Here is a 22028-nt window from a genome sequence, read left to right on the forward strand (position 1 = left end):
GAGGGTGAAGAGACTATTTTCAAAGCCATGGTTCTCAACCTCCCTTAGTGAAGGCAGGGTGACAATGTATATTCCTTTTAGGGTACCTATTGAAATCACTAAAAAAGATGCTCCTACCCTCCTCTTTCAGTTTGTTCGGGCTGTTATAACAGAATACCATAGACTGGGGGACTTATAAACAACAGAAATTTATTTCTTCACAGTTCTGGAAGCTGGAGAGTTCAAGATCAAGGCACCAGCAGATTTGGTGTCTGGTGAGAGCCTGCTTCCCGGCTTACAGACAGCATCTTGTTGCTATATCCTCACATGGCCAAAGGGGATGGGGAGCTTCTGGGAACTCTTTTATTTTTTTAAATAAATTTATTTATTTATGGCTGCGTTGGGTCTTCGTTGCTGCACGCAGGCTTTCTCTAGTTGTGGCGAGCGGGGGCTACTCTTCGTTGTGGTGCACGGGCTTCTCATTGCGGTGGCTTCTCTTGTTGTGGAGCATGGGCTCTAGCCGCGTGGGCTTCAGTAGTTGTGGCATGCGGGCTCAGTAGTGTGGCTCACGGGGCCTAGAGCGCAAGCTCAGTAGTTGTGGCGAACGGCGTTAGTTGTTCCGCGGCACGTGGGATCTTTCTGGATCCGGGCTTGAACCCGAGTTCCCTCCATTGGCAGGCGGATTCTTAACCACTGTGCCACCAGGGAAGCCCATGGGAACTTTTTTATAAGGGCACTAATATCATTCATGTGGACTCTACCGTCATGACCTAACCACTTCCCAAAGGTCCCCACCCCCAAATAACATCATACTGGGGGTTAGGATTTCCAACCTATAAACTTTGGGGGACACAAATATTCAGTCTATAGCACTTTCCACCCCAAGAGATTCTTTATTTTAAAAAAAAATTTTTTTTTGGCTGCAGCCGGTCTTAGTTGTGGCACGTGGGATCTTCATTGAGGCATGGAGGATCTTTCATTGCAGCACGTGGGCTCTTGGTTGCACCGCCCGGGCTTCTATCTGGTTGTGGTGTGTGGGTTTTTCTTTCTCTATTTGTGGCGCGCGGGCTCCAGGGCGCCTGGGCTCTGTAGTTTGTGGCACTCAGGCTCTCTCGTTGAGGCACACGAGCTCAGTAGTTGTGGCGCCAGCTCAGTTGCCCCATGCGCGGCATGTGGGATCTTAGTTCCCCGACCAGGGATCGAACCTGCATCCCCTGCGTTGGAAGGCGGATTCTTTATCACTGGACCACCGGGGAAGTCATCCCATCCCCACCCCCAAGAGATTCTGATTTTCCTCTTTCATTGCTGCCTGGGTGAGAATGTATATGGTGTAATGGAGGACACTATTGGTTGGCATGTGCTGCATACGTGAAGTTTGTGGCGTTGGGCTGCTGTAGGGAAGAGGAAGTCAGTGAGGGTTTTGGACAGCTGACTAATGTGTACAAGGAGGGGAGCATTGGCTAGTGGTGTGTTAGATTTGGTGGGAGAGACTGAAGGCAGGGAGATGTTAAGAGTTGACTGCAATTGTCTAGGCATTGAGGAGAGAGAAAGAATAGGATTTGGTATTTGAATGTTTGATGGAAGGGAAGGTGGAAGCCAGGAAAAGCAAAGTGGACCAGGCACTGTACTAAGCATAACCACCTTTCAAAGTAGGTATTGTTTCTATTTTACACAAAATAAAATCTATAGAGAGGTAATACAAATTGAAGTAATACAGGATTTAAGTGGGAAAGTTAGGCTTCGAATTCAGGTCCGTCTTACTTTAGATTCTGCTCTAACATACTGTGCTTTTAACTTTGGATTTCTGAGACTAATAGAAAAAGGGACAACTGGAATGGGGATGATTTTAGGGATAAGATGAGCTTGTTTTTGAGGTTTGATGTGCTGGTAGATTGTTCATCAAGCATCTGGAAAAGTATCATTTGGCTTAGAGAGAGCTGGGGCATATAATATTTGGGACTTTTTTCATAGATGTGACAATTGATGAGGACTCCAGGAGAGACTATAAAGAATTGAAGAAGAGAGAGAGGACAAAGGCTTGACTACTAATAATTAAGTGTCCAGGTTAGAATGAAGTAGGATCAGGTATAGAAAAGCCAGAAAAAGAATAGAAAGTTATGAGGTGAAACAGAAAGTGTAGTACCACCAAAAACAAGGAAAACACTGTATAGAGGAAAAGATTGTCAAAGCTGTTGAATACTGCAGATGTCAAGGAGACAGGCTTAATCTAGCCATAAGGACAAAAATAGTTGGGGTCAGTAGTTTCAGAAGAGGATTCACACAGGAGCCAGTGTGTAATGAATTAAACAATAAGATGGTGAAGTTAGGGAAATAGATCATCTACTAAAGTCTGTAGTCTCTTATTTTGAGATACTGAGAAAAAGAGAAAATGTGAGAGGAATTAGTGTATGGTCACTAGAAAAAAGAGCAGTGTCTAGGGAAGGTTTTTTGATAGGGAAAACTGGGCATCTTTATAACTCGGTAAAGAAAGAGACAATTGAAAGAGTAGAAGTTTGAAAGGCAGGTGAAGAGAGGAAAATGACTTTCTTAAAGGAAAAAAAAGTTTTCTTTGAAGAATACTAAAAATAGTAAGTAACGCCTATAATCAACCACTAAAAATTATATAAGGTAAATTGAAGGCCCTTCTTAAGTCCTCTAATTTACAAACCCCTCTCCCATTTTACCTTCCCTGTTAATGGTTTGGCAGAAATATATTCTAGGTTTTTCCTTTATTTAAACAAGCATCTGCCTTTCTCTTTGCATCTGTTCCCAAAAGCACACTTTTTGTTAAATTAAAATAAAATGATGCTGTATAATGTTTTCAAATTGCTTCTTTCATATCAATCATGGAGATTTTTCTAGGTCAATACACACAGTCACATACCAAATCCATTTTATTCCTTTTAACAGGTGCATAATATTCTTTTGTTTGGCCAGACCATAATTTATATCAAAATCCCTTCATTGATGAACATTATTTGGTACATTATTTCTAGAAAGCGGGTTGCTGGGTGTGGTGGGCTGAATGGAGCCTCCAAAGATATCCACACTCTAATCCCAGGAATCTATGAATGTTACTTTGCAGATATGATTATTAACTTAATCACTGCAACTGGATATTGCAATGGGGAGATTATCCTGGATTATTTGTGTAGGCCCTAAATGTAATTACAAATGTCCTTATAAGAGGGAGGCAGAGGGAGATTTTACTATAGAAGAAAAAGGCCATGTAATGACAGAAGCAGAGAGAAGCAGTGTCAGAGAGATAGAAGATACTATGCCACTGGCTTTGAAGCAGGAGGAAAGGGCCAAAAGCCAAGTAATATAGTTAGCCGTCGGAAGTTAGAAAAGGCAAGGAAACAGATTCTCCCTGGAGCCTCCCGAAGAAACCAGCCTTGCTGAAACCTTGATTTTAGTCCTATAATACTCATTTCAGGTTTCTGGCCACCAGAGCTATAAAAGATAAATTTGTGTTGGTTTAAGCCACCAATTTTGTAGTAATTCAGTATGACCTCATCTGAACTTGATTACATCTGCAAAGACCCTATTTCCAAATAAGGTCATATTCATATGTATTGGAGGTTAGGACTTTAACATATGTTTGGGGGGACACAGTTCAACCCATACACCTGTTAAAAAAAAAGTCAATTCATCTGTAAGGGTTTTACATTTTGATTTCTGGGAACTTGTCATTTAATGCTGGAATTATTATTGCCTCACAGAAATTACACAATTCTTGGCTGGATTTGGGATTTCACGAAATCCCGGAGGGAATAGGGAGGATGGGTGGGTATTTTGAGGATAATGAGTCTGGTATGGATCAGAGAGTGTCTCAGAATATATACATGTAGCACATCACTTTTATAAAATTAGTGAGCAAAACAAAACAACATCTTTTTTCCTTTCATTTATTCTTGTTCGTTTTTAAATTTTTATTCTATATTGGAGTATAGTTTATTAACAATGTTGTGTTAGTTTCAGGTGTACAGCAAAGTGATTCAGTTATACATATACATGTATAAATTCTTTTTCAAATTCTTTTCCCATTTAGGTTATTACAGAGTACTGAGCAGAGTTCTCTGTGCTATACAGTAGGTCCTTGTTGGTTATCTATTTTGTTTTATTTTATTTTATTTTTGGCCGCCCCACACAGCTTGTGGGATCTTAATTGCCCGACCAGGGATTGAACCTGTGCCCTCTGTGGTGAAAATACAGAGTCCTAACCACTGGACTGCTCGGGAATTCCCTATCTATTTTAAATATAGCATCTATTTTAAATATAGCAATCCCAAATTCCCAGTCTATCCCTCCCCCCCCACCCTTTCCCCCCGGTTACCATAAATTTGTTCTCTAAGCCTGTTTGTCTTTTAAATAAGTTCATTTTAATCATTTTTTTTGATTCCGCATATAAGCGATATCATATGATACTTGTCTTTGTCTGACTTACTTCGCTTAGTATGATAATCTTCAGGTCCATCCATGTTGCTGCAAATAGTGAAATAACATATTTTCACACACATATATAGAATATGTGTGTGATATTTGAATACGCTCTAAAGAAAAGCAGCAAAGTAGGGGGAGGAGGACAGTAGGGATGGCATAGGGAGGAATACAGAGGATTCTGCAGCGTGGTGACTTCACGGGTGTTTATTATTAGCCTTCATTATTTAAAACCTTTTGCATGTATTAATATATAATAAAACAGCAAGTATGAGTTAACGCTTTAATGTAAAATTGTGCCTATATAACACAAAATTTTTAAAAATGGCATAGAGATGGTAGAAAATATGTTTTGAGAATTGAGGTTCATGCAACTAAGGCCGGAAATCTACATTGGAAAGCGGCACATCTGTTTCTTCAGGCCAACTTTTCCAGGTGGTACTTGGAAAAGCTGACGGATGACAGAGCACTGGGTAAACTCACGCTAATTATGAAATCGTGAGTAAAATAACTTGTGCTTCTATAAAACTCAAGCACCAAAAAATCAGGAGGCTCACAAGGTGAGCAGAAGAATTCCCAGAACCGCAGTTTCCACATTGTTTCATCACCCTACCAGTAAAAACCCTCTCGGAGATGTCGCGTCTCCGAAAAGACTGTTTCCCCATTCCAAAATGCCGGCTCCGGCGTCACAACTTAGGTATAGCGCATGTCCGGAAGTTACGCAACCCCATAAGGCAGCGCGCCGCTATCCGTGGGGAGAATTTCCGCCATTTTTGAAAATCGGGGAGGTGCGGGGCCAAGTGTCGCTGCTGCTGCGATGGCAGCGTTTGCTGTGGAACCCCAGGTGCCCACGTTAGGTGAGTAAAAAACTGCTTTTCCTCCCTAGGACTGCGATGCACACCGTAATCTTGGAAGTGGGCAAGCCTGAAAGGCAGTAGTCATAGGGCTCTCGTCTCTAATTTCAGCCTCAGAGGGGCAGCCTCTGGCTCGCACCCAACTTCTTAGTCCGCCCCCTACTCGAGGAGTCTACACCCAGCCGCTACCAAGGCGGCTCCGGGAAAATGCGGGCCCCGAGGAGGGCGAAGAAACGGCGGTCTTGTGGTGACTCAGCTGTTTTGTGCCCCCTTACGCCGGAGCCAGACCTATCCATACCTGGGACTCCGCCAGCGCGGTAGACGCGATGCTAGGTTCCGGGATCCGGGGAGAAGTTGGTGGGAAGGAACTCACCTGTGAACACCTGGGTGGGCAGTGCCCTGGAGTGTGGTTACCTTTCACCGCTGTTTGGTCACCTAGGCTTCTAGTTCCTGTTTGATTCCTTCCTTCTCCCGGGCTTTGCAGAAGAAATCTGTTTTTAATGGAAGCTTGAATCGTGCGACATTTAATTAACCAGGTGATGCAGGCATTGAGATATTAGCCTTAATAGGAGGCCAGGAGTTCGCTCGATTTCCCCCGGCTTTATCTTGGGAAAATGACTTAAGTATTGTAGGTGGTCTTTTCCTCTAATCGGTCACGTCATGATTTTTAAAAAAAAATTCATTACCATTATTTAATGGGGGCGGGCATTGTTGAGATGTGTTGTCTTCAGAAAATCTTGCCAAGTTAGCAGGATGTCGATTTTGTGTGTGTGTGTCTGCTGAGTTTTGTGAGAACCGTTGAATATCTTAGAACAGAAAATAAATCGTCTACTGTCATAGAGATGTATTTGAAAGTTCGGTTACAACTTTATGAGTTTGAAAGGAGAGCAAGCAAGCAGGTTATGTATCTGTAGAATGAGTTTTATTAGAGTTTAAGGATATATAATGCTTGCCATGTTTTGTGCAAAATAAGTTTCTTTTGAGAATAGAGTAACGTGTTTTAGCATTAGTTATAAAAAACTAAATGCATAATATCAACAGAGATACTCAGCTACATTTAAAGTTGGTCTAGGTATTATGTCTTGTATTATTTTAGAGGTCAAAAAACTTTTCGTTTCCAGTTCCAAAGTTTTCTACTCAACAAAAACATTTTGGAGTGTATGTTTTTTTGGGTTACAAATATGAATAAACCTCTGGTCAGAAATCTGACATTAGTTGTATTAATTGTTCAAGTCCACATATTGCAGATATTCCAGACGAGGAATGAACGTTTTCCCAGCACCTAATGGTACAGTAAAACTAATGGTTACTTCAACAAACAATGCTAGCTGAGTAAGACACTGTACTTAACATGTTAGGAGTACAAGACTGAAATGGAATTTAAGACTTTCCAGATCCATTGGTATAGCTCTCTAAGTGAAAGGGTTGGGTGGTAAGTGACAGTTCAGTTAAGAGCCCTTTGTGCCCTCCTCACTCTGCTGCTTTCTACTGTATCACAATATACATTCGGATGTGTCAGAAATTTTCTTGACTTCATTATTTCTATACTTGCCATATATGTATTTTTTTTCTTTTGGGGCTGGGAGAGTGAATGTAGTTGGTGGTACCTAAAGCTTTGTAATACATTTATTACTATGGGTTTATAAATATATGTTCATAATATGCTTTTGTTTAGATTTTTGGTTTGATTTTAGTGGTATGTTCTTCGGAAATATGTAATAGTACTGTGGTAACATTGTAACTAGCACTTTGAAGTAATTACAATGTAGTATAGCTCTTCACACCTTATTTCAGTATTTGCTTTATTCTTTTCCTGAATTTCTTTTCCTTTTTCCTTTTTTATGTGTTTGCATTGTTAATATCTAGGTCTACTATGATTAGAAATAAGAGGAAGAATAAATAATTGACAGCATTTGGATAGCAAGAAACACATTTTTGAGGCTGTTTAGAAGTTAAGGAATAGTTAATAAAGGTAATATAAATAACATACCAAATGTTTGACCTTTCTGAGTACCATGAATCACATTCAGGCTTGTCAGATAGTTGAAAAATTAAATTTTCATAAGCAGAAATTGCAAATTCTACATGTACACATCAGTTCCTCAGTTTTGGCTATTGTAAGATACTATTAGAATAATAATAACTAATATTTGGTGAATACTTACTGTATGTTAGGCACTTGAGATAAGTGCTTTACTTGCCGTAAGTCTAATCAAAGCTCTTTGGGTGGGTACTACAGTTACGTCCATTTTACTGAGACTGGAACCGAGGTCTCTTGACTCCAGAGCCCATGTTTTCCTTACTGGGCTATTTTGTTCTGAAATTAGAGGAAGTTATAGCTTCCTTATTTTTTCGTAGTTGGAATAATAATAATACCTACCCTATAAATTGTGAAAAATAATTTTGAATTGATGATTGTGAAGTATCAGTTCTTAAGTTGGTTTTATGTTGGGGAGACTTTTATTGGTTATTCTTAACTTTAAAATGAATGGTTTTAAAAATGACCCAAAACATAACCTTTCCAAATCTTTTCAATATAATTCTTAATTGGTATGCCAATCATCACATTATTTCATATGTGCTTTAATGTGTGCATGATTACACTTTTATTACAAAAATGACTGACGGTTGTATATGGGGAAAGAAAAACGGGACATACAGCACGCTAAACCTGTTGTGTTTGATTTGCTTAGACTTTGTGTAACTAGTGCACCTTGTTCTTGTTTTCCGTTGTTACATAGTAGAAGCTGATCCAGAAATGGAAAGAAGTTATTCTGTATGTATTAGGGATTTTTTTTTTTAGATAATAAGCTAAAATTTTAAAATTTAAAAGTAAGTGTTGATTCTTAAATCTATGAAGTAATATAAACAAAAACAGCTGTCAAATATTATTTGGTTAATACAAAATGTTTCACATTTTTCTAGAAATAATTTTTATTGGTTTTTAAAATAATAAAATTAACTATGGTTCTGTAATACTTAACAGTTTTGATTAAATTCTCAAAATTGTTTATGCGGAACATATGTATATGTATAACTGATTCACTTTGTTATAAAGCAGAAACTAACACACCATTGTAAAGCAATTATACCCCAATAAAGATGTTAAAAAAATTGTTTATGCTGGATTCTTGCATCTTTTTGTTAGATATTGTTACATTAAAGTCCTTTCTTTGTATTATTTTATTTTCTGATTCATTTAGGATCTGAACCAATGATGCTGGGTTCACCCACGTCTCCAAAGCCAGGGGTTAATGCCCAGTTCCTACCTGGATTTTTAATGGGGGATTTGCCAGCTCCAGTGACTCCACAACCTCGATCAATTAGTGGCCCTTCAGTAGGAGTAATGGAAATGAGATCACCTTTACTTGCAGGTAGGTAAATTGCTTAAAATAGTTGTATAGTACTATCAATACATGTACAAGAATTTTAAAAAGGGTAGTGATGCAGCGTTCACCCTCAAACCACATTTATTTAAAAAAATTAAGCAGTGTCTCTATTTTTTATTTTAAGATTATTGGAATAGAGGTGTAAGCAATATAAGTTACTATAATTCCAAGAACCACTCACTAAAAATATGCATACTACATTTTATTCAATCTAAGATGCCATTGATTGTAAAACTCACCATTATTATTATTATTTTTTTTTTGTGGTACGTGGGCCTCTCACTGTTGCGGCCTCTCCCGTTGTGGAGCACAGGCTCTGACACGCAGGCTCAGTGGCCATGGCTCATGGGCCTAGCCGCTCCGCGGCATGTGGGATCTTCCCGGACCGGGGCACGAACCCGTGTCCCCTGCATTGGCAGGCGGACTGTCAACCACTGGGCCACCAGGGAAGCCCAAACTCACCATTATTTTAAGTACCACTAAGAAAGAAAAACACTAAATATGATAGAACAACATTTGCCAGTTTTTGTAAATTATCCCTGTTTCGGAGATGTTAGTGTGTGTGGATGGGGGGAGGGGAATATGGTCGTTTAACTTCAGCTGAATTCAATTTAAATAATACATCTTAAATGTAATAATAGCAAATAGTCAAAAGAAGTGTAATTTGAAAATCTGTAGATATTAATTCTACTTCTAGTCATAGTGAATTAAGAGTCTCACTTATAGTGTGTTTAGTGAAAGGACTTACTCCACAAACTATGATTTGCAGTTGCCAGCACAAAATGTTATGTAAATGAAACATATCTTTTACAGGACTCTTTTAGCAAACAAATATTGGAAAAGATAACTTGGAAGTTTTGACTGTGAGTAGTGAGAGCTACAAAAATGATTGAATTCCAAATGTGAGCTAATATCCTTTTAATAGATGTTTAAATGAAAATTCTTCTTACTTTAATTGTCCTTAAGGTATTATTTCAGTTAAAGTGGTTTATTATCATTTTTTTTTTTTTTTTAGGATTGATCAGGGAGAATTATAAGTTATATTTGAAGTGATTCACTTAAGAACGTTATTCTGGACAGATTTTTGTTTTTTACATATTTCAAGTGTATTATTTTATTACCGTAGCTACCATATATTGAGTGTTTATGAGCCAGGCAGTATGCTAAGCATTTTATATGTTATTTTCATTCTTTTATCAGTCTTAAAGGGTAGTTAGTAGTATCCTCCAAAAGAGGAAGCTGAGGCTAAAAGCAGTATAGAACTTGCTGAAGCTCACTGGTTAGTGACAGCAGGAGGTTAAAGCCCAGGTCAGTCTTGTTCTATAGCCTGTGCTCTAATCTAAATACCTTATGCCATACTGTCTAGGCTCAGACATTAGTCTTACAGAGGGCCTGGACTGCTTTGCTACTTGGCATTGTTGATTCTCTGACTTAACGAGGATCCCTTTGTATCCCCCAAAGTTGGTCCTTTTCCTGTATGTTTATTATGTACTTAAATATATTTCTACTGTGAGAAACAAGAATAGGAATTTGACAGCCAAATTCCACATTATGAGATTATATTCAAGTGTATACAAACTGGAGCTGTTTAATACCTACTTTCAAGTGAGAAATAGGATCAAATTTTATATTGAAATGTTAAGCATCTTAACATCTAGAGAAAACAAAAGTTGCATGTGTTTACTAAAAACTAAAATTTCTATTTACTTATTCTGGAACCTTTTATTCAAAGTGCAGTCTGTGGATCACCAACATTGGCATCACTGGGAGCTTGTTAGAAATTCATAGTCTCAGGCTCCATCTCACATGATCTGAGCCATAACCTGAATTTTAACAAGATGCCCAGGTGATTCTTCTGTGTATTAAGATCTGAGAAGAATTGCTGGGAGACAGAAATTTAAGTCATTATTTTAAAAATATTAATTTAAAAGATCTTACCAGAAAGATGGAGGATTTCTTTATTTTCTCACCTGTCTATATTTTTTGTGCATTGTTAGGTGGGTCACCACCACAGCCAGTTGTACCAGCTCATAAAGATAAAAGTGGAGCTCCACCAGTTAGAAGTATATATGATGACATTTCCAGCCCAGGACTTGGATCAACACCTTTAACTTCAAGAAGACAGGTGATACACATATCCTCATTCAGGACCATACCTGTCCTTATTTCATGTTTTCATGTGGTTTTACAGGGAGGGTCAGTAATTTGAAGTGTTTGCCTGAGGTCTGTTTTAGTGTAATTCTATTGCACAGAATAAGCATTAGGGATAGTTATCCTAGAGTCTAATTAAATTGTGTTTATCATGAAATGTACTTAAAAATGTGATAGAACTTAGATAATTTTCTCGTATAGATAATTCTGTGGTTTTTAAAGGTGTGCCTATTCACCTGTCCATGCCCCCAACCTCCTTAATAAACATGTAGAAATGATTATCATTTAAATTGTTTAAAAAGTTCAATATTTATACATAATTTTGTGAAAGAACAAGTGAAGGTTCGGGGTTTATCCAGATCTAAGGCACCTTGTAATGATTTGAGGTCTTTATTTTAGGGATGGTTTTATTAATATAAGACCAATATCCTTTTAGAGCTGTGTTCACTGTTTACTTATTTTACTGAAAACGCTTCCTTCTGCATGTTTATGAGCTGATGGTTTAGTGTGTTCCTGGTGTTGGTGTTCTGATGGTGATGTTAAATTTTGGTTGGTGTAGATGTAGGTGTTCTGATGGTGATGTTAAGTTTTGGTTGGCGTAGATGTAGGTGTTCTGATGGTGTTATTTTCAGTCAGATTATACAAGGTAGAGATTCTCTGTTTTAATGGTACTGATAGAACAAAAAAGTATGTAATATTTATGAAGTACCTACAGTGCACATGGCCTGATCTTATAACTTCTCATGTATTGTCTCATTTAATCCTCACAGTGAATCTGTGAGGTAGCTCTTACGAGCTTTATTTTATCATTGAGGAAACTAGGACACGAAAAGCCTAAGTAATTTGTCAAGGGTAAGGCAGCTAGTCTAGCAGAGCCAGATTTTAAACCTAGCAATCTTGAATCTAGAGCCAGTGTTTACAAGAGCAGTGTTCTGCTAATACACACTACTGTGATTTCTCTTGATTGTCAGTTGAAAGGTAGTGTGGATTTTTCTTTTAAGTAGGAAGTTTAGTAGCTTTTATAGTCAAAAGTTTTCTCTCCTATTACTATTAATGCCTAGAAGGATATGTAAACAAAGTGTATCAGCTAAACTGGTAAGTTCTTTGTATAACGACATTTCTGCTGTTTGATTTGGAGAAATATTTTATGGCCTTTCCCTAAATCAAATATAGCATATTTTTTGCCAAGTTTAAGAAAAGTAGAAAACTCTTCCAGTAAATTTTGATTATAGGCTTGATATGCATGGCATACTAGGCCTGTTTGTCAAGCAAGGAAAATTAATTCATTGAGTTAAACAGATTACTTTCTTTTTCCATCACTTCTACACGTGCCCTCCTGTCGAGTGCAGTAGCTACTAGCCAAGTGTGGCTGTTGACACTTGAAATGTGGCTAGTCCTATACTGAATTGAGGTATACATGCATACCATAAAATTAACAGCTGCTTGTGTGGCTTGTGTCATATGTGGACAGTAGTGTTATAAACTTAACTATGTCCATGGGGCTTCCCTGGTGGCGCAGTGGTTGGGAGTCCGCCTGCTGATGCGGGGGACGTGGGTTTGTGCCCCGGTCCGGGAGGATCTCACGTGCCGCGGAGCGGCTGGGCCCGTGGGCCATGGCCGCTGGGCCTGCGTGTCGGAGCCTGTGCTCCACAACGGGAGAGGCCACAACAGTGAGAGGCCCGCATACCGCCAAAAAAAACACAACAAACTTAACTATGTCCAGAATATTCTGGTCTGGAGTATTTTTCTAAAGGTTGATAGATAAATCTGATGTTTAGTTTGATATGAAGATCTCTGGCTTATAAGTTTATGCCAGTTTTCATTACCTCTCTCATAATACATGAAAAGAAAGGTAGTTTATAGTTATTGCTATGTTCAAAATGTTTAAAAATCTTGTGGGTCATAATTTGTAGAGAAAGTTTTTGATTTGAAAGTTGGTAAGAATGTTATTAAAGTCCAAATTAGTTTTGCCACCTGACACTTTGGTTAACCTCTCTCTAATCAGGAAAGAAGTTATCATTAAGAATTGAACAATGCATTTTGTATCCCTCCTAACAATCTCTCAGCATTTGGTCTGGTTGCTGGATAATAGCCAGATTTTAGATTTTCTTAGTTCAGTCAGAATCTGTTAAAAAATTTTCTCTCTATATGTTTACTTCTAGAGAAAGAGTCTGTTTCTCATTCTGGATTAGATATTTCTGTTTTTGTTTATAGGAGGACTTTTAACTACTTTAATCTCTAATTTTCTCACATTTAAAGGAATTAGTCTTTGTTACTTTCTACTAGTAAAGGCAGAGATATGCTGTCTTTTACTGTATAGACTGATTTGAATCTATAGTATTTCATGGTTTGTAAATGTCAATTTAGAAATATAGTTTTGCCATCTATTTTTCAACGTGAACTTGATGATTTGAGGAATCACCATTATCTCTGTTATTTCAAATATTGTATCTTAGGAACTAAAAACAAATAGCAGTGTTACTGTCTACTAAAAATAATGTCTTTTTATCTAATGCAACTTTTCTTATATTAAACATATAATATGCTAACAAGTCTGGCATTTTAGATTAATACTGTTCAGGTTAAAAAAAATAAAAAAACTTAGAGAGTACTCTTCAATTGTGAGCTAATAGGCATTTCCAATACCTGGTAGACATTCAGTTGTCTGTTGAATGTAGTTTTTCAACACTTATTGTGTTTGTGTTATGGTTAGAACTTTGCATTTTTACTTTAACACTTCTGTTTTCACGTAGGCAAACATTTCAGTAATGCAGAGTCCTCTTGTCGGAGTTATGACAACTACTCCTGGAACAGGTAAGCAATGTCTTTTAACACCAATGACTATTCTTTACTCTTTGAATGAAGATAATATAAGACCTTTGTTGGTCATTGCCAAAATTTTGTCTTTTATATTTCAAACTTGGAGACTTTCTCAAATGTCAATAACTTCCTTCAGCAAGGAAATATTTATTTGTATATTATTATTTTCTGAACTTATAGATGAGATATTTTACTGAAAAATATTTAAAAATTTAAAAATTATGTATTTAATAGTGTCTCCTGAATTGTTAACAATTAATTTTAAAAAAAGTAGTTGCAATTGAGAAGAAGAAGAATACAGAGACTGAATAATAAAGATGTTTTGAGAGATATTAGTGCATAGCTATAAATCTAAATGTCATTGACTACAAACAGCCACTGATTATATCTCATTTTTCTTTAAGATTAATGGTCTTTTTAGTCACGGTTAGCATCATCATAAGCACATCTCTTCTAATATTTATATATTTATAATCTATCAAATGTTCATTCAGTAAATATTTGAGCACACCAAGTATCAGGCCTTGGGAAACTGAACAAAATAGATAATCTTTGCCTTTATGGAGCTTACATTTATTTATAGAATTCACATTTATAAGTAAAATAGTTTGTTAGAAGGTAATATATTTTATGGAGGAAAATTAAGCAGCAAAGGGAAGTAAGGAATGAGGGCTTATATTAACTAAGGTAGTGTATTAGTTTTCTTTTGCTGCCATAACATATTACCACAAACTTAGAAGTGGTTTAAACAGTTCAGTGTACTGTTTTACAGTTCTGGAGGTGAGAAATCTGAAATGGTCTCAATGGGCTAAAATCAGGGCATTGGTAGGCTGTCTTCATTTATGGAGGCTCTAGGGAAGAATCTGTTTTCTGCCTTTTCCATCTTCTAGAGGCTGCCCACATTTGTTTGTGGTCCCCTTCCTCCATCTTTAAAGCCAGCAACATTGTATCTCTGACCATTCTTCTGCAGTCAAGTCTCCCTCTCTCTCTTTTAAGGACTCTTGTGAATACTTGGAGCCCTTCTGGATAATCCAGGGTAATCTCCCTATTTTAAGGTCAGCTGATTAGCAGTCTTAACATCTGCAATGTTAATTCTCCTTTGCCATGTAATGTAACACTCCCAGGTTCCAGGGATAAGGACATGGACATCTGGGGGTGAGAGGAAGCATTATTCTGCTTACTACAAATAGTTATAGGAAAAGTAACATTTGCTTAAAAACATTTAGGGCAAGTTTTCTAAACAGAGGAAATAGCAAGTACAAAGGCACTGAGGTGGGATTGTGACTGGGGTGTTCAAACAAGTATAAAGTATATACTGTGAAATGGAGTGAGTGAGGGGGCGAGTAATAGGAGTTGAGGTCAGAGAGGTAATATGGGCTGATGCAACAAGGCTTTGTAGGTCATCGTAACAGTTGGTCTTTACCCAGAAAAGGTGGAAAAAAATAGGATGAGATTGGTCCTGTGATGTGAATAGACTTTGAAATAAGGAACAGGGTGGAAGCAAGGAGACCATACAGTTGGCTACTGCATTAGTCCAGGTGAAAGATGGTGGTGGTTTAGACATAAAGGAAGGCAGGAAAGAAGGAAAGGAGGAACAACAGCAAAAACAGATGGAACAGAAGAAACAAGAGCAAGACAGTAGGTTTAAATGAACCAAATGGACAATTATATAAAACGAAATGTGCTAAACACTCCTGTTTAAAGGCAAGATGGTAGCAAAAATAATATCCAATGACAAGTTAGATCTTTTTATCCTCCAAATCTTGATTTCTTCAAGCAGTCTGAGTCATCATGGCAGTGTTCTTAAAGTCTAGATTTCTACTACTGGTTTGTTCAAGGCGATTTCTATTATGTTCCTCAAGTTTCTTCCAGCCTCCACCCACTGCCCTATTCGAAAGTCATTTCCACACTTACATATTTGTTACAGCAGCATCCCTTTTGGTACCAAAATCTGTATTAGTTTTAAATTGTTGCCATAACAAATTGCCAAAAACTTAGTGGCTTAAAACAACACACATTTATTACATCATAGTTTCTAAAGGTCAGATGTCTGGGGACAGCTTGGTTCTTTGCTTTAGAGGTCAGGTGTTAGCAGGGCTCTGTTCTTTTCTGGAAGCTCTGTGAATGAATCTGCATCCAGGTCGTTGGCCAAATTCAGTTCCATGTTGTTGTAGGAATGAGGTCTCTGTTTCTTTGCTGGCTGTCACCTGTAGGTTGTTTTCAGCTTCTAGAGGCTGCCCTCATTCCTTGGCTTATGAAGACAGCAATGGCAGATCAAGTCCTTTTCTATGATTTGAATCTCTCTGATTTCTCTCTTCTGTCGTATCTCTGATTTGACTTTTCTGCCATCTGCTGTTAAGAGCTCATCTGATTACTTTGGACTCACTGGAATAATCCAGGGTAATTCTTTAAGATCAGCTGATAAATAACCTAATTCTGTCTGTAAAGTCCCTTCACAGCAATACCTGGATTAGAGTTTGATTGAATTACCAATCAATCAAACCAGAGGACAGAAGATTTGGGGTGATGTCTTTAGATTTCTGTCTGCCACATATATATAATGGTGAAAAATCTAGGATGTCACCTCTGTCTCAGTTACATACTTGAGGTGAAATGTTCTAGGGGAATTAGTTCAGGTTTTAACAATCCTAATTTGATCAAATAGGCAGATGACAGTGCTTTGTTACGTGATAATGCTTTGCTACGTGACTATTTGTTATAATATTGACTATTTGGTTGAGTCAGTCAGTGATCCCAGAGACATTGAAGATGCAAAAACACATAATGTTAAGTAATGTATTTTATGCTTTAAAAGATCTCTTAGTCGCCTGAAAAGCATGCATTGTAATATTCTGATTGATGTCAAGTGGAAGAGTACAGGATTAAAGTTAATTAAACCTCCTTTTGTTAATTTATTTTTTCTAATTCTGTAACTTCTATGAGGTTTTTGTAATTTTAGAAATCATGTGTGAAAATATAAGAACTATGATAGGAAAAGATAACTGTCATAAATTGGCCACTGGGAGCCACTGCTACTTCTTATTTGAGTTTAAGGAATTTATGTAAAGTCTTAATGGGGCATAAGTGAAAAAGAATACTTTCTTTTTTTTAAGAATACTTTTGAAAAGATGTGATAGACATGAGTACTGTCATGCGTGGTCAATACCTAAAGAAGACATGGAAAAAGGGAGTTGAGAAAATTGAGGTAGAAAATGAAGACTTTTCACTTAGAGCTAATTTTTTTAAAATTTTAATTAAATTAAATTAATTAATTAATTTATTTTCGGCTGTGCTGGGTCTTCGTTTCTGTGCGAGGGCTTTCTCTAGTTGTGGCGAGCGGGGCCACTCACTGTCGCAGCCTCTCTCGTTGCGGAGCACAAGCTCCAGACGTGCAGGCTCCGTAGTTGTGGCTCATGGGCCTAGTTGCTCCACGGCATGTGGGATCTTCCTAGACCAGGGCTCGAACCCGTGTCCCCTGCATTGGCAGGCAGATTCTCAACCACTGCACCATCAGAGAAGCCCTAGAGCTATTTTAAACTCTTATATTTAGTGTTAAATAAATGAAAATTTCTTGTATGATTTGTAAATTTTAACTTTCTGAGATTGACACCTTTTATAAAGAGACATCACAGGATTTAATGGCATGAATTGCTATTTTATGCTTAGGTCTTTGTATCCAAAGGTGACTTTGGTTAGTTTATAATTCTGAAAGTGAGGTTAAAAATCTCTTTTAGAATCTTATTTCTGGTGTAGAAGAACCTTGGTCATATAACAAAGTGGGAAATCTAGATTAAAGAATTTCAAAAACTTTTTTCAACCATTATCGCCTCTGATAAACAATACTGAATATTTGTCCTCTCTTTCCCCATCCTCACCCCTCAATTTTCTTCTGCTACTATTTAAATATTACGCTACTTTTCATCCTATTTTTATTTTAAAAAATTTATTTTTATTTTTTCTTTAGTTTTTTTTTTTTTAACATCTTTACTGGAGTATAATTGCTTTACAATGTTGTGTTAATTTCTGCTGTATAACAAAGTGAATCAGCTATACGTATACATATATCCCTTCCTCTTGTGTCTCCCTTCCATCCTCCCTATCCTACCCCTCTAGGTGGTCACAAACCACCGAGCTGTTCTCCCCGTGCGATGCAGCTGCTTCCCACTAGCTATCAATTTTACATTTGGTAGTGTATATATGTCCATGCCACTCTCTCACTTCATCCCAGCTTACCCTCCCCCACCCCCGTGTCCTCAAATCCATTCTCTATGTCTGCATCTCTATTCCAGTCCTGCCCCTAGGTTCATCAAAACTTTTTTTTTTTTAGATTCCATATATATGTGTTAGCATACGGTATTTGTTTTTCTCTTTCTGACTTACTTCACTCTGTATGACAGAGTCTAGGTCCATCCACCTCACTACAAATAACTCAATTTCGTTTCTTTTTATGGCTGAGCAATATTCCATCGTATATATGTGCCATATCTTCTTTATCCACTCATCTGTTGATGGACACTTAGGTTGCTTCCATGTCCTGGCTATTGTAAATAGTGCTTCAATGAGCATTGTGGTACATGTCTCTCTTTGAATTATGGTTTTCTCAAGGTATATGCCCAGTAGTGGGATTGCCTGGGCGTATGGTAGTTCTATTTTTAGTTTTTTAAGGAACCTTCATACTGTTCTCCATAGTGGCTGTATCAATTTACATTCCCACCAACAGTGCAAGAGGGTTCCCTTTTCTCCACACTCTCTCCGGCGTTTATTGTTTGCAGATTTTTTGATGATGGCCGTTCTGACCAGTGTGAGGTAATACCTCATTGTAGTTTTTTTTTTTTTTTTTGCGGTACGCGGGTCTCTCACTGTTGTGGCCTCTCCCGTTGCGGAGCACAGGCTCCAGACGCGCAGGCTCAGCGGCCATGGCTCACGGGCCTAGCTGCTCCGCGGCATGTGGGATCTTCCGGACCAGGGCACGAACCCGTGTCCCCTGCATCGGCAGGCAGGCTCTCAACCGCTGCGCCACCAGGGAAGCCCGTATTTACAGGTTTTTTCTTTTTTCTCATTGTAGTTTTGATATGTATTTCTCTAATGATTTGTAATGTTGAGCATCCTTTCATGTGTTTGTTGACAATCTGTATATTTACTTTGGAGAAAAGCCTATTTAGATTTTCTGCCCATCTTTGGACTGGGTTGTTTGTTTTTTTGATATTGAGCTTCATGAGCTGCTTGTATATTTTGGAGGTTAATCCTTTGTCAGTTGCTTCATTTGCTGATATTTTCTCCCATTCTGAGGGTTGTCTTTTCATCTTGTTTTTGGTTTCCTTTGCTCTGCAAAAGCTTTTAAGTTTCATTAAATCCCATTTGTTTATTTTTGTTTTTATTTTCATTTCTATAGGAGCTGGGTCAAAAAGTATCTTGCTGTGATTTTTGTCAAAGAGTGTTCTTCCTATGTTTTCCTCTAAGAGTTTTATGTGTCTGGCCTTACATTTAGGTCTTTAATCCATTTTGAGTTTATTTTTGTGTATGGTGTTAGAGAGTGTTCCAATTTCATTCTTTTACATGTAGCTGTTCAGTTTTCCCAGCACCACTTATTGAAGAGGCTGTCTTTTCTCCATTGTATATTCTTGCCTCCTTTATCAAAGATAAGGTGACCATGTGTGTGTGGGTTTATCTCTGGGCTTTCTATCCTGTTCCATTGATCTGTATTTCTGTTTTTGTGCCAGTACCATACTGCTTGATTACCGTAGCTTTGTAGTATAGTCTGAAGTCAGGGAACCTGATTCCTCCAGCTCCATTTTTCTTTCGCAAGATTGCTTTGGCTGTTCGGGGTCTTTTGTGTTTCCATACAAATTTTTTGTTCTAGTTCTGTAAAAAATGCCATTGGTAATTTGATAGGGATTGCCTTGAATCTGTAGATTGCTTTGGGTAGTATAGTCATTTTCACAATGTTGATTCTTCTAATCCAAGAACATGGTATATATCTCCATCTGTTTGTATCATCTTTAATTTCTTTCATCAGTGTCTTACAGATTTCTGCATACAGGTCTTTTGTCTCCTTAGGTAGGGTTATTCCTAGGTATTTTATTCTTTTTCTTGCCATGGTAAATGGGAGTGTTTCCTTAATTTCTCTTTCAGATTTTTCATCATTAGTGTATAGGAATGTAAGAGATTTCTGTGCATTGATTTTGTATCCTGCAACTTTACCAAATTCATTGATTAGTAGTTTTCTAGTAGCATCTTTAGGATTCTCTATGTATAGTATCATGTCATCTGCAAACAGTGACAGCTTTACTTCTTTTCTGATTTGGACTCCTTTTATGTCTTTTTCTTCTCTGATTGCTGTGGCTAAAACTTCCAAAACTATGTTGAATAATAGGGGTGAGAGTGGACATCCTTGTCTTGTTCCTGATTTTAGAGGAAATGGTTTCAGTTTTTCACCATTGAGAACCATGCTGGCTGTGGGTCTGTCATATATGGCCTTTATTATGTTGAGGTAAGTACTCTATGTGCCTAGTTTCTGAAGAGTTTTTTTATCATAAATGGGTGTTGAATTTTGTCAAAAGCTTTTTCTGCATCTATTGAGATTATCATATGGTTTTTATCTTTCAGTTTGTTAATATGGTGTATCACATTGATTGATTTATATATATTGAAGAATGCTTGCATTCCTAGGATAAACTCTACTTGATCAAGGTGTATGATCTCTTTAATGTGCTGTTGGATTCTGTTTGTTAGTATTTTGTTGAGGATTTTTGCATCTGTGTTCATCAGTGATATTACCCTGTAGTGGTTTTGGTATCAGGGTGATGGTGGCCTCATAGAATGTGTTTGGGAGTGTTCCTCCTTCTGCTATATTTTTTAAGAGTTTCAGAAGGATAAGTGTTAGCTCATCTCTAAATGTGTGATAGAATTTGCCTGTGAAGCCATCTGGTCCTGGGCTTTTGTTTGTTAGAAGATTTTTAATCACTGTCTATTTCAGTGCTTGTGATTGGTCTGTTTATATTTTCTATTTCTTCCAGGTTCAGTCTTGGAAGGTTGTGCTTTTCTAAGAATTTGTCCATTTCTTCCAGGTTGTCCATTTTATTGGCATATAGTTGCTTGTAATCTCTTAAGATCCTTTGTATTTCTGCAGTTTCAGTTGTTACTTCTACTTTTTCATTTCTAATTCTGTTGAATCTATTTGAGTCTTTTTTTTTTTCTTGATGAGTCTGGCTAATGGTTTAGCAATTTAGTGTATTTTCTCAAAGAATCAGCTTTTAGTTTTATTGATCTTTGCTGTTGTTTCCTTCATTTCTTTTTCATTTATTTCTGATCTGATCTTTATGATTTCTTTCCTCCTGCTGACTTTGGGGTTTTTTTGTTCTTCTTTCTCTAATTGCTGTAAGTGTAAGGTTAGGTTGTTTATTTGAGATGTTTGTTTCTTGAGGTAGGATTGTATTGCTGTAAACTTCCTTTGTAGAACTGCTTTTGCTGCATCCCATAGGTTTTGGGTCATCGTGTTTTCATTGTCATTTATTTCTAGGTATTTTTTGATTTCCTCTTCGATTTCTTCAGTGATCTCTTGGTTATTTAGTAGTGTATTGTTTAGTCTTCATGAGTTTGTATGTTTTACAGTTTTTTTCCTGTAATTGATATCTAGTCTCATAGCACTGTGGTCGGAAAAGATGCTTGATACGATTTCAATTTTCTTGAATTTACCTAGGCTTGATTTGTGACCCAAGATATGATCTATCTTGGAGAATGTTCCATGAGCACTTGAGAAGAAAGTGTATTCTATTGTTTTTGGATGGAATGTCCTATAAATATCAATTAAGTCCATCTTGTTTAATGTGTCATTTAAAGCTTGTGTTTCCTTATTTATTTTCATTTTGGATGATCTGTCCATTGGTGAAAGTGGGGTGTTTAAAGTCCCCTACTATGATTGTGTTACTGTCGATTTCCCCTTTTATGGCTGTTAGCATTTGCCTTATGTATTGTGGTGCTCCTCTGTTGGGTGCATAAATATTTACAATTATAATATCTTCTTCTTGGATTGATCCTTTGGTCATTCTGTAGTGCCCTTCTTTGTCTCTTGTAGTGGTCTTTATTTTAAAGTCTATTTTGTCTGATATGAGAATTGCTATGCCAGCTTCGTTTTGATCTCCATTTGCATGGAATATCTTTTTCCATTCCTTCACTTTCAGTCTTTCTGTGCCCCTAGGTCTGAAGTGGGTCTCTTGTAGACAACATATATATGGGTCTTGTTTTTGTATCCATTCAGCCAGTCTATGTCTTTTGGTTGGAGCATTTAATCCATTTACATTTAAGGTAATTATTGATATGTATGTTCCTATTCCCATTTTCTTAATTGTTTTGGGTTTGTTATTGTAGGTCTTTTCCTTCTCTTGTGTTTCCTGCC

At 37.4% G+C, this 22028-nt stretch overlaps 1 protein-coding gene across 1 annotated transcript in view; it reads left to right on the forward strand.

Moving 5' to 3' along the window:
- The first annotated feature begins 5181 nt into the window (after positions 1-5181).
- NUP35 (nucleoporin 35) overlaps positions 5182-22028 on the forward strand; it is a 36348-nt gene continuing 19501 nt past the window's right edge. Inside the window, exons 1-4 of the mRNA XM_065880435.1 lie at positions 5182-5276; positions 8477-8647; positions 10660-10787; positions 13567-13627. Of these exons, the coding sequence (XP_065736507.1) occupies positions 5237-5276; positions 8477-8647; positions 10660-10787; positions 13567-13627 (400 nt within the window). The 5' untranslated portion in view covers positions 5182-5236. The remainder of the gene's footprint in view (positions 5277-8476; positions 8648-10659; positions 10788-13566; positions 13628-22028) is intronic.

This window comes from Phocoena phocoena, chromosome 7 (genome assembly GCF_963924675.1).
Source record: "Phocoena phocoena chromosome 7, mPhoPho1.1, whole genome shotgun sequence".
In the NCBI taxonomy this organism is placed as follows: domain Eukaryota; kingdom Metazoa; phylum Chordata; class Mammalia; order Artiodactyla; family Phocoenidae; genus Phocoena; species Phocoena phocoena.